The 13517-nt window shown below is 44.1% G+C and overlaps 2 protein-coding genes across 7 annotated transcripts in view; one reads left to right on the forward strand and one right to left on the reverse strand.

Moving 5' to 3' along the window:
* Positions 1 to 1063: 1063 nt before the first annotated feature.
* LOC115534212 (pro-opiomelanocortin) lies at positions 1064 to 5630 on the forward strand. 2 transcript variants are annotated; one of them, XM_030345009.1, is made up of 3 exons: positions 1064 to 1222; positions 3968 to 4103; positions 4315 to 5630. In XM_030345009.1, the coding sequence occupies exons 2-3, from the start codon at positions 3987 to 3989 to the stop codon at positions 4873 to 4875; spliced, it is 678 nt and encodes a 225-aa protein (XP_030200869.1). In that variant the 5' UTR covers positions 1064 to 1222; positions 3968 to 3986; the 3' UTR covers positions 4876 to 5630. The 2 variants fall into 2 exon arrangements, with proteins under 2 accessions (XP_030200869.1, XP_030200870.1); XM_030345010.1 differs by lacking the exon at positions 1064 to 1222 and adding an exon at positions 3678 to 3835.
* Positions 5631 to 5845: 215 nt separating this feature from the next.
* efr3bb (EFR3 homolog Bb (S. cerevisiae)) overlaps positions 5846 to 13517 on the reverse strand; it is a 34018-nt gene continuing 26346 nt past the window's right edge. For all 5 annotated transcript variants that reach the window (XM_030345006.1, XM_030345003.1, XM_030345007.1 and 2 more), the window contains 8 exons: positions 13061 to 13192; positions 12880 to 12947; positions 12507 to 12634; positions 12233 to 12324; positions 10998 to 11046; positions 10636 to 10742; positions 8563 to 8612; positions 5846 to 8446 (listed from right to left, as the gene is read on the reverse strand). In XM_030345006.1, the coding sequence (XP_030200866.1) occupies positions 8341 to 8446; positions 8563 to 8612; positions 10636 to 10742; positions 10998 to 11046; positions 12233 to 12324; positions 12507 to 12634; positions 12880 to 12947; positions 13061 to 13192 (732 nt within the window). In that variant the 3' untranslated portion in view covers positions 5846 to 8340. The remainder of the gene's footprint in view (positions 8447 to 8562; positions 8613 to 10635; positions 10743 to 10997; positions 11047 to 12232; positions 12325 to 12506; positions 12635 to 12879; positions 12948 to 13060; positions 13193 to 13517) is intronic.

A 13517-nucleotide genomic window follows, 5' to 3' on the forward strand; every position in this document is an offset into this window, starting at 1 on the left:
AAAAAAGCAATACAGGCAGGTGCTCAAAGTGAAACAGGTTAGCATCAATCAGAAGGAAGGCTTTAGCCATGCAATGCTGTGTTGTTCCAAGAAACCATGACGTCCGAAACGCCGTCGTCAGTTTTTCCTTGAGGTAGACCTAGTCAGCCATCTCCCTGAAAAGTGATCGGCTGAATAAAATCCATTTCACAGTGTGTGTATGTATGTGTGTGTGTGTGTGTGTGTGTGTGTGTGTGTGTGTGTGTGTGTGTGTGTGTGTGTGTGTGTGTGTGTGTGTGTGTGTGTGGGTGTGGGTGTGTCGGTTTGTGTCCTGATGCCCCCTCACTTTCCACTCAGTGCTCCCTGATAAGATGTTTGCTCTTTGACGTTTGCAGATTGACAGAGGATTTTGACCAGCATCTCAGACAAAGTCACTGCTGACCCCCTGACCCCTGTCCCCGACGGAACCTGACCTCACTCGTGGACTCAGGTGCAGTTGTGCGCAACATGCTGTGCCTAAACAAGAGCTGGTTTGTTGTCAAAGCCACTTGTCAGATAACCGTATAAGATGTACTTTTAAAAAAAGATGTAGCCTGCCTTCTAACCTTTCAACGTGTGTGTGTGTGTGTGTGTGTGTGTGTGTGTGTGTGTGTGTGTGTGTGTGTGTGTGTGTGTGTGTGTGTGTGTGTGTGTGTGTGTGTGTGTGTGTGTGTGTGTGTGTGTGTGTGTCTGTGTGTTTATTTGTGTGTTTGCCTGGGAAGTATCTATGGGTGCATACAATGTGAATGGTGTTACATGAAATTCATACGCACACAGAAAAGGCACTTTTCCACACACACAAAGTCCACACACACACACACACACACACACACACACACACACACACACACACACACACACACACACACACACACACACACACACACACACACACACACACACACACACACACACAAACGCCTACCAATGGGCACACACATTCAGAAGCATTGCCCTCCCCCTGAGAGTCAGTGATGAAACAGGAGGTTCCCTCACCTCGATCACACCCCGAGGCCTTGAGGCTCCCAGCATCTATATAAAGAGCCTGCACACCACACAGAACGCTAACAGTAGACCTAACAACTCACCACAAAGCACAGCCAGAGAGAGACCACGAGACACAGAGAGAGGAAGTACACAACTTATTATCGCCAAGCTTCAAGAGAAGACCAAAGAAGAAGAAAACACTGTGAAAGATAAACAGGTATGACTAGAACTATTTTTTATCTGTTTTAGTACATTTCTTGGTGAATTTATTAATTTACAGATTTTCATAACAAAAATTGATATGACAGCCTTTTACTTGTTGTATGTTTGCCATGTGAGTGTATGGATGCTTCTCTATTTAGAATATATGAAGAATACATTTTTCTTCTCATTCAACTCTTCATATCAGTATATGTGAGCCCAGAACAAGTCTGTCTCAGGTGAACTGTGTAAAAGTAATGCTTTAACTGATATGGTTTCATCCACATCATTTCAAATGTAGTCTCTATGTATCATGATTACAACTGCTTATCATGGCACATCTGCTTCATAGAGCTATAGTTCAATGAGTCATCCTGTGGAGAATACCGCTTCTGACTGAGCAATAGGAAAGACAGCCCCACGGAGGATTTATTCATATGAATACGATGGGATTTAACACCAAACGTGTCTCTTCGAAGTTGAAAAAACGTGTCTCTTCGAGGTTGGAAAGTTATCAATAAAGCCTATTTAAACTATGTTACTCGAGTCGAGAGTCATATAGAATAAATATAGATTATTTTTTTATTTAATATTTAGAAAGTATTGTGTACTATAATATTTAAAATGCAAAAAATAATTTGTTTGTAAAATGTAAAAAGGGAGGAGGGGGGTAAATATTTAAGAACCCAACCTGACAACCTAGCACTACACAGATTTAAACGAGGAGCCATGAGGGACTTCCCTTCCCTTGATTGGCAGAGATGCGTCACTCTACGGGGGAGAAGTCATTGAAGGTTACTGCCCATTCAGAATCGGGGGCTCTGTTTGTGCAAGTCCTTCCGCGGAGAGCGGCGCGTGGGATGTATGCATGTATTTTTTATTGTGAACCCCCGAGCACGAGGCCGCGGCGTGCGCAGGCATGTTTATAAATGCAGGTATTCTATATGCTGACATGACGTGGCCGCAGCTCCATTCATTACTGAGTGGCGAAATGTTGTCATGCCTTGCTTAAAATGAAAAGAAAAAAGAAACGATGAGTGTTTATTGCCCACACAGTAGCTTGAATCCGCTGAAGGCGCCTATCGTGATTCCCACACAGCTATTAACTCTATTGAAGTATTGACCCTTTGCTTTATCTCATAGATGCAGCTTGTCCTTTTAAAACTGCTTTCTGAATATTTATGTAATGTAGCACGATAGATTCCTCTATAAAAGTTTAGACCACTCACAGAAGAGAAATGATCGATGGCTCATTGCATTCACTCAATAATAAAAATTTCACCAGGTTATCTCATAATTATGAGATAGTATCTCGTAATTATGAGATAGTAGAGAGTAGTGACTCTTGCACAGAAGCATACGGCCGACATCTTTCTTTATTCTGGTTGAAAATAGTAACATAGTTACGCCATTAAATGCGTTTATGGAAACATTTTTAGCGAGAAATGTGCATTTTACTTTCATAATGTTCGCTCGGTGAATGTGAAGGATGTTTGGTTTGATAGTTATGACGAAGAGTGAACGCTCCGTTCACTTGCATGGACAGAGTCTCTGGTTGCTAAGCAACCTCAACGTCTTGGCGGACTATTTCTCTGCTGATCAACACTACGAATGCTGGAAACACACCAGACACACCATGTGAAGTTATTTAACCCGATTATTGTTATTTATATCCGAGATTATTTAATCTAACCCGATCCAAGCTCTATCATGCACCCAAACACGGGGTTTGGGTTTCCTTCCTGGGACTCCTAAATCCAGCGCAGCCACAGGCGCGTAGCTGCGTACGTAGGACCATTTTTGACACAAAATGGTCAAGCAACATTTTAGCTGCGTGATATACGCACGTACATCTATATCACGAAAGCAACCCTCAGCAAGCCTGGGACTAGTGCAACTGCACGGTTGCCAGGTGAGGACTGATGATGTCCAGCCCAAAAATGCTCAAAATCCACCTGGAAGCACCCAATCCCGCCCAATTTTAACTAAATTCTATTGCTTTCTATGGCCAGAAATCTGCAGAAAAACCCAACCAAATACCCTTTTTACACATTTTTACCCGCAGACGGCCATCCTAAGCAGCTCAATTGGGTGGGAAACCGCCCAATCTGGCAACACTACTGATGGTCAGAACACCAGTTATCTCATAATTATGAGATAATTATCTCATAATTATGAGATAGTATCTCATAATTACGAGATAATTATCTCATAATTATGAGATACTATCTCATAATTATGAGATAATTATCTCATAATTACGAGATAATTATCTCATAATTATGAGATAACCTGGTGAAATTTTTATTATTGAGTGAATGCAATGAGCCATCGTAGAAATGTACCTCATATTTGTTAAAAAAAACTGGTCAATTTCAGATCAACAAGTACTGCAACATAAGGTCATTGAAGCAGCAGCTGCAGATGAAACATGTTGAATTTGCATGAGGTACCTAAACAAGTGACTTCCTCTTTCTCTGGATTTTAGGTCAGGAAATTACGCAAACAATGATGGGAAATGTTGACCAAATGTTTGGTATCCTAGATCCTAGATTGTCAGTCGGCTTTTACAGGATTTTCCCAATTTAATAGGAAAATCCTGTCGTTTTTTTTTAGAAGGTTTACCACAGTAGGTTTTTTTCATTAGAGTATGCATCGTACAATAATATCCTCTCTGAAATGAAAGAAGAAGTGAGAAACAGAAGTGGCGTGACAACATTGTGTTTAATTGACTCATGTTTGTCTCTAACCCATTTCCCAGCCCCAGACCCGGTCGGACCATGCAGGCGTCCTGGCTGATGGTGGTGTTGGCGGCGTGCGCGTGCTGCCCAGCGGCAAGGGCCCTGTGTTGGCAGAGCTCCTTCTGCAGTGATCTCCGTACCAAGGACCGGCTCATAGTAGGTTCTGCTGCTCCTGGTCCGTCCTCCTTATTCGTGGTCCCTTATGTTACCCAAGTTTACATTGCTTCAACTACAACCACATTAAACCCCCAAATATCGAGGATTTGGGGGATTTCATTTCAGAAGTGTTTTTCAATTTCTATTTTAGAAGTGTCTAAAAAAGAATAATCTGGCAATACTTTATTGCCTCTCGCCCCTCTCGGCGTAGGACTGCCTCAGCCTGTGTGCGTCCCGGAAGGCCTCCGCCTCCTCCTCCCCCCCCGAGAACGAGAACAGCCTGTTGCTGGACCGGCTGCTGTCGTCCCTGGGGGATCCCCAAGACCACCCGCCGCTGGGGCCCAGCGCCAGGGGCCGCAGCGAGGACCGCCGCTCCTACGCCATGGAGCACTTCCGCTGGGGGAAGCCGGCCAGGAGGAAACGCCGGCCCGTCAAGGTGCAGGCCACGTTGGGGGAGGAGGTGGGTGGCGACGTCTCGGCCGAGAGGCCGCCGCCAGCGGGGGGCGTGGTGGTGGTGAGGGTCGGGGACGAGGAGGCCGGAGGGGGCAAGGAGGTGGTGCTGGACGTGCGGGACCTGGAGGAGCAGCTGATGCCGGGGGTGACGTTCAGCCCCGAGACCCTCTCGCAGGAGGTTAAAGACCCCGGGACGTACCGGATGAGTCACTTCCGCTGGGGGAGCCCGCCCAAGCGCGGCGACGGACAGCTGACTCCGTGGGAGGTGAAGAAGCCCCTGTCCAGGTTCTTCGGGAGCACCTTCAAACGCATGCATTAGAAGGGGAGGGTGGGGTGTGTGCGTGTGTGTGTGTGTGGGGGGGGGGGTGATGAGAGGAAAGGAAATGGTTGTAACCCCTGCACGTCTTGGAATCTCATCTTATACTTGTGGTTTTAAAATGTCTTGGATCAGTCCATTCGCATGCTGTTCAGCTTATTTTTTGAATGAAAAAAACACATAATAACCCCAAAAGTAAAAATAAATAAATATGCATGGGTAATTGAAATAAAATCCTCCATAATCATCCACCTACTGCTCTGACCCTGATGGCCTTGGCTCCCGCTCTCTCTGGAGAACATTATTGCAGGTGGGCGGCAAAGAACGTCAGTGATTCAAATTACGTAACTAAGAAACCAGCCACTGAACTCCATTGTTCTTTGGACAGAGGCGGTTGACAGTTTGTTATAAACATTCATCACCTACACACAATGATCATACTCTATAATTGGGGCAAACAGGGACACTGATTTGCTCGATGAATGTAGAGGACACATGTATTGTGATTTTTCTACATCATTTAAAAGAGAGCTCCAACTACCCATGACTATACACGATGAGATATCAAAGTATGTCAATGTAAATAAGTTAATATTATTCCTATTTAGAGCATAGGTTTATGTCTGAAAGCATGAATTAAAAAGAAACTGCCTATTCTCTTCACGTTTCCAGTGGTTAATGGAAATCGGCAAATTGTTTGCCAATTACCTGAGGATGTTAACAAGCAACAGCCTAATAAATAAGCTTTCAAATAATTATTTAAGAGCACCACATTGTCGTGGCTTTGAACTGCAAGTGTTTTTAATTGTATGGAATTGCGAGATGTTCGGATTTGAACTGCATTGTTATGCAAGTCGATGACGTATTTTCATGCAAAGTTAGATCATTTCAAGCTTTCAGTTCGGCAGGAAGAAACCTTTTATCTTAAAATCCCTGAAAAACCAGCGCTGGAGACAAACACACACACTCTTCATAATGATCACTTAAGAGTTTATTTCCACAATGCTCATTGAACTGTACAACACAGCTACAGCGACAGCATGCAATTTAGGGACTGACACTTGGGTAAGGCATTTCCTCCATATAAAAGCTGCCTGTGTCACTAGATAATCCAGTTGTAAAGTGCAAAGTTCACAGTCCACTTGACCTACAGCACTACATTGTAAACATATACATATTACCAGACATGTAAATGTTGACGGAAACTAATGTGGAATGAGTCGGTAGGCATTTGCGACCACGACAATCATGTTGACGGTATCACACGCGTTCACTTCAAAAATCACAAGATGGTGTAAAAACAAGAGTACAAATGTGGCAAAATATCAGTGTGGTTGAAAAACATTGAGACAGGCTCACTGCTTGAGACACGGGGTCAACAACTGGGATCATTATTTTTTTACTGTAAACTGTATTTGAATAGTTCGGTCTTGGGTAGTAATCGTTTGAAAAGACACATGGAATATTATTTGCATGAATGCCAGACACACACATAAAACATGATTAACACTTGACAGACAGTACGATTAACAATAATAATAATAATAGTAACAATAATACAAACACGCACACACACAGAGGAAAATGTACACAGGTCAATGTCGGCTTATGTGGACAATCATACGTATATGGTCACAAGACAATACATGGCGGACAGCTGCAGCAAAACATAGGGGAGCCGCTGGACAATCCAAACATAATCAATAGAACAGGATGATGGGATTGTATTGGCAGCTACATTCGGCAAGCCCAACGCGGTCATGTGACAGAAACACAGGAGAGCGGTTGGAGGTGGTTGGAGAAGCATTGTATCGTTGTCATACAGAGGAGTGATGGGGGTCCTATGTAGCCCACCATCTCGCTCTACATTGTCCCCAATGGCATCATTTTTGAGGAATGGCGTTGCGCTCAAAACAAATTATTGCCGTTATACACCTGTGTGTGTGTGTGTGTGTGTGTGTGTGTGTGTGTGTGTGTGTGTGTGTGTGTGTGTGTGTGTGTGTGTGTGGGCTTTAAATTGTAATAAATAAAACTAGCCATATTAACCAGTATTGTATTAAGTTACGGGCCAAGTTCTTGTCTCCCGCGACCATCGAGACAATTTACGATCACATATATATTTTGTTTTACAGACGAATGAAAGTCCTGTTTCCTGGCATCACTTGGACAAATGACTCTACCGTATTTAGTCCATTGTTTTACTGCTGCTTCGGTTGATTTAAGAAGCATTAAAAAACTTTACTTATTTATGGCCCGAATCAGTGCAATGAAAGAAAATTAGGCATATTATTTAGTAATATATATATATATATATACACAATTAAAGGTATATACACACACTCAACCCTCCTACAAATCTGCTTTCCGGGGATATTTACAACTCTGGGCTTATATACAAATGTGTGTGGAGCAGCGAGTACAGCCAGTGTGGTTTAATGAGACCACACTGGCTGCTTGATTGATCTGGTCCTGCTTGTTTTTCTGAATCTTCTCACCATTTGGGGGTTCAACACTCAGGCTGCTGCGGCCACGAGCTGTGGGTTTGTTTATATGTAGTGCGGTTCAGTGGAGTGGCTGGGACCGGACTAAGTGCCACAGTGTTCAGGCAGCCGGCATTCGTCAACAGACAGCAACACTCGCTTTGAGAGGGACACACAAAGACAATTAATTACCTGTTGTAAGCAAAGCAAATTAATTACCACAGTTAGGATGATAAAAACAAGGTAGGCGTAATGGCCCCACATTAAAATTAGAAAGGAAGAGGAATAAAAACAGAACAATAAATAAAAAGGTAGAAAAAAATTAAACCTTCAATGCATTTGTTTAAAAACAAACAAACATGATGCTTGGAATCCCTTAAACATTGGGTCAAATCGTCAGTCAGTGACGACTTACGCTACGGAAACCAAAGCACGGATGTGCTTTCCTATGCATTCCTCCAATGACCCTAAATAGTAAATTTAACAACCTGGCCTACAGTTTACAGGACCATTATGTTTTACTGTTGCCAGGTAAGATGGCTCCCAAGGGTCGACCGCCCAGGCGTCACGGGGAAACGGAAACAAAACAAAAACAGCCTTGTGTGAAAGGGGTCATGGACAACATTAAAACGCGTAGGGCATGCAGCAGGTCAGTTTGAACGAGGACTTAAGAATCTACGGTTGCAGATTTGTCAACGGCTCTTGGCAATGTCTCTTGGCAAAAAATCAAAAAAATAATAATAATAATAATCCTAGAAACGACTGGGAAGCGACGATTGGGCAGCTAAATAATTTAAGTTAGCTTGCTCTATTAAGTTTGGCTTCGAACAACTGGAGGGTTCCCCCGGCCTTCCACCGGGCTTTGTTTGATTGCAGGCTACTACTGACCGAGGAAGCTTTCGCGTTTTCTTCTACCCCGACTTCAGCAAGTGGGTATTTACCCGCGATGACCGTATCAGAGCTATGACACCCCCTCCCACCCCCCAAGCTAGTACACGCAGAGGTCTGGGAACTTCATCTCGTAGACGGGTACGGAGCGGCTCTGGGTCTGGCCGTAGCCCGACGAGATGGTTCCCGACGGGCTGGGCGGGGGTCTGCGGTGGGGGGACGGGAAAGAAAAAAATCAACGTTCCCAATAAGTGACATAACAGTGGAATGAAACCACTACAGGAGGTATGTCATTTTGAATTCCCGAGCATTGCAGCCGTACCTGATGGTGATCTCAAAGATCTGGTTCAGCTTGCTCTGCAGTAACGTGGCCTGGCGGGCGAAAACGACAAGATGTTTTGTGAATATAAAGGAAATACAAAATATCAATTTACAAAAACAAAGTAACTTCGTCAAGATGCAACCCTTTTTTCCTTTTTTTTTCTCAGAATGACTTGTAAATTATGACTGTAGCGAGTGTCTAGTGAATTCAATGCATGCAGCCAGGTAATTTGGGTTTCGCATTCAAATCACTTTGGTGTGTAGACTGGGACCACATTGACATAACATTTTCCAAAAAAGGCAAAACTTGATGAACAGGTGTGGGTACGCTTGTTGCTCACAGTTTGTGACTCGGTTTGTGAATCAACCACGATGCAATTATTTTTTACATTGATTGTATAATTCAGATATTATGTCCGGACGTGTTCATCACTTTGAAGCGTCCTCTGGAAACACTTTTGCTGTCGTTTGCTGTACATTCTGTAATGTGTGTAGTCTGTATTGTGGTATCTTCAATTGCAACACTTTTTCAATATACTGCATAGTGTTTTCGGGAGTAACCGAATACATGTACCGGCGTTACGTATTCAGAATACAAATTATAGCTAACTGTATTCCGTTACAGTTACAATTTAAATAGTTGGTATATAGAATACAGTTACATTGTTGAAATCAATGGATTACATGACGATACTTCTGTTTCAGCAGTTTATTCGTGCTTTCACACCAACAGCATTTAGTTCGCACTAAATGAGTTTGGTCCCTTAGATCGGTACGTTTGCGTTGTTGTGAATGCAACCACCTCACTTCGATGTGAACCAAATCAGCCGACCGAGACCTCCCTGAACAGCTGGTCTCGGTTCGCTTCCAAACAAACCCTGTTACGGTTCCCTTGAGATGTGAAAGCGAACGCACCTCGGTCCGATCCAGTTCTACAAAGCATATGCCTCTTTGGACGTAACAAGCACCCCCTCAGCCGCGTGCATTATGAGAATTGTTGTTTGATTAGCGGTAACTCAAAGACTAGCAGCAAATTGTCGGACCGTCAGGGAATTTGTCCAGACACCCACATAAAACGTATGCTGGAAAACACACATAAAAATGCCGATGCATCTCTCTCTCTCTCTCTGCGTTTTTATAGGCAACACATATATGCACTTAGCTCAGTGAAAAAAATGTTAGATGTAATAGCAAATATCTTTTGCATGAACATACCCTTATAGTCTTGGTTCCAATACAGCAAATTATATAAAATAGTGCACTTTCAGGGAGACTTGGGCCTAACACATTCAGCCAGTTTGAACAGAACACCACACCAGAATAGGCCTGTTTAGCAAGCAGGATTTGATGCCGCATTCCTACTCTTATAAAATGCAATTCAATGTGGAAGTAATCCAAGTATTCAGAATACAATACTCAGATTGAGTGATGAAACGGAATACGTTACATATTACATTTTTGGGCATGTATAGCGTATTCTGTAACTGGATACATTTTAAAAGTATCCTTCCCAACACTTAGGGAAGGATATTTGTTGTTTGATTAGCGGTAACTCCAAGACTAGCAGCAAATTGTCGGACCGTTGATGTTTTATACATTTTGTGTGCTTTGTCTATTTTCATGCGTTATATTAAGTTGCAGTTTGTTGTCAAATTGATTTGCTTTTGCTTTGTCTTCTTGCATGTGTTTCCTCGATGTTTCCTAAATCCAAATGTGAAAATTAGCAAATATTTTCTATTTCATATCTAGTTTCAAGAGACTGGAATATTCTGGACCGAGAGGACATCTCACTTCAGAAGTCTGCCGAATTTGGTTCTCAAAGCTCTATCAATGATGTCACGGTGGTAGTGTCAAGTGCTAGGCACCACTTCACCCACACGGGGCTCGACACCACATATAAACGGCATGACGGCGACAATGACTCAGATTCACTCCAAATCACGTTTATCATCGCCCCTGAGTGACATGCCCCTGCAAATCGCTGGAAAGGGGCGGTCGCTGGGGCTGGTGGTGCATGCGGGCTGTGAATACCATTCAAGATTGCATGCAGTTATAATGATATATTTGATTGTACCCTGGCGCCACAGTGGGCAGCTATCTCCTCGAACGGGGCCTTCTGGAACTTCTCGACCACCTGTCGCCTACGCTCCCGTTCCTGCTCCTCCATACCCACACTGTCCACTGGAAGGGGACACACACACACACACACACACACACACACACACACACACACACACACACACACACACACACACACACACACACACACACACACACACACACACACACACACACACACACACACACAAACACACACACACACACACACACACACATTTGAATCCATTGAAGACTCAAAAATAAGCATTTATAACTCCATTAACTTCAATCATGAAACACTTGAAAAAACTGCCAGCACAAATTGAGTAAACATACCAATGGCGTTTTTGAGCGTTTCAAACGTGATCTCCTCTGCTGGGGTACGCTGTGTTTAGGGGAGAGGGACAGATTTTAGGAGGGGATGTCGTATATGGCATTGAAAATCACAACAGGTTAACAGTATAAATAAACATACGTCTCAAAAACGTGGATCTGTTACAGAATGCACACCCACTTATCCTAACCCCGCCATTTGCTATCCAATTTTACACTTGGATTCAAAAGTAAAACTCCATTAGGATTGTACCTCTAAATACATAGGATATTTAGGTGAAAAGATGGAGCCTCAACTCTTCTTCATGAATAGGTTCAGTGTTTTCTTTCACACTGGCGCGATTATTATTGGAAAGCTGGGGATTAGTGAGGATGTCATTGACGAGGAGCGTCCTAATGAATGAGCCCGGCCTCTTGCCTCCGCTGCAGTGATGCACCGAGATGTAACAACTCCAACAGTTAAATGCCCAGTGAATTATATGCTCAGTCAGAAACTTAACCAACTGAGGGTGCGGTTTACCTCAACAATTGTCTGCCATGGGTACATTGAGCTTCCCCCCCCGGACTATGTGTGTGCGAACGGCTCCCTGCTGGGAATATACCCAAGCCTGGAGGCGCCCAAAGATGCTACTGATGTTATTCCATCACTCAGACTGCGCTAGACGGTCTTTAACACTCTTCAAGCCTTCGAGGGCCACAATCTAATTTGGTTTTAATTATTTAAGAATTTACGTTCACAGTTTAAATAGTAACCCTTTAAGCCCCATCAAGTAAGTGAGGGCAAACTGTATCTTGGATGAAAGTCAAAAAATTTTACACAATACATTTGCACATTAAGCCCGACCACATCTATGGGAAGGTTATGTGCTATAAACAGTACACACACACACACACACACACACACACACACACACACACACACACACACACACACACACACACACACACACACACACACACACACACACACACACACACACACACACACACACACACACACACGGGAAGTGCTCTGGGCTACATTTGGCCTTTACATTGGGGTTTGAATCCAGAACCTTTCCGCTACACTCAATGCCACCACATTATATGGTAATATATACCATTGTGCTTCTCACTGCTTGGCACACTACCATGCAGCCAAATGTGGAACCTTAAGACAACAAAGAAGTCCTCAGTACGGCCTTCTGAATTAAGTGGAGGAGTTGTTTCTGTGTGTGTGAATGGGCGAAGGAGTTCACCTCCTCTTTCTCAGGACTGTTACGGGACTCGTCTTCTGGCGGGAGGGAGATGTTGTCCCCGATGCTCTTCCTCTTGGAGAGGCGATCCTCATCTGGGAACAGAACATGATCCGTCTTTATAGATGCACTAAGGAAGGGCCATGTGGCCATTTGCCGAAAAAACGGTAGTTCTTTGCACCGACAGATGGCCCAGCAATCCACATTCTGTCCCAAACCACTAAAACAGGTGGGTTGAGTGTGGTTTATATGGTGGACGGTGCCCAGTCCTGCTTACCGGTGTACTGGGGGATGTATGGCGTGGCCAGCCGGTCTATGTTGTAGCCGCTGCCTCCCAGGACCTCCGTGATCTTGGACTGGAGGAAAAGCACCTCCCCTTCCACCTTCTCCAGAGAGGGAGGTAGCCTGAGGCAGGGGGTCGAAAAGGACATCAGAATCAACGTCAGAACAAACAGCGAGTAAAGAGTATGGATTTGTCTCTCACTTGTCTTGTACCCAAAGGTAGAATGGAAATGCTAAAGAAATGTAAAAATACAGTACAGAGATCATGAAGATTAGGCCAGGATATCCAGACCAGAACTGAGTCCCCTTGGACCCCAGATGTTAAAACAATGAATACAACAGTTGATTAAGCGGTGGAAGGCACATACTTGGGCCCTTCTATGAAGATGTCCTCCGGCAAAAGGAAGGGGGCTTCTTTCTGTCTCACCTCAATTACCTGGGAGGGGGTAAGTAAACACAGCTGTTAATGAAGTTGCATGCGGTCGCCTGCAGGCATACACACTAACGCATACACAGGGGTATTAAGATAGAGGGGGGGGGGGTTCTCACCTCATGTATGTGCTGGCAGAAGGCGGGTACTGTGGTCAGCTGACAGATGAGGTTGAGGTACGCGCCAGCGAGCGCGTGGATAGCACAGCGGTTGAACACGGGCATGGACTCCTCCGTGGACAGTGCCAGGTCCTGCACACACACACACACACACAGATAAGTGATGGCTGCATAAATACTGTCAGTTAAAAAGAGTGCAAATGACTTTGTTTATATCCGGTCCCATGTTAACTTGATCTTTTTGGAATTTTGTTCAAACACATTTTCCAGCACAAGAGGGCACACTTTTGCCTTCTATCACAGCTTATTACAGTCCATTACACATCGGCGAGACTCAGGGAGAGAGGGTGAAAAAAAAAAATAACACATCAGCGAGGACCTCTCCTGGTCTCACAGCACCCAGCACATTGCCAAGAAGCCCCAGCAGCGGCTGTCCTTCTTAAGAAAGCTGAGGAAA

Source organism: Gadus morhua, chromosome 21, assembly GCF_902167405.1.
Source record: "Gadus morhua chromosome 21, gadMor3.0, whole genome shotgun sequence".
Lineage (NCBI taxonomy): Eukaryota > Metazoa > Chordata > Actinopteri > Gadiformes > Gadidae > Gadus > Gadus morhua.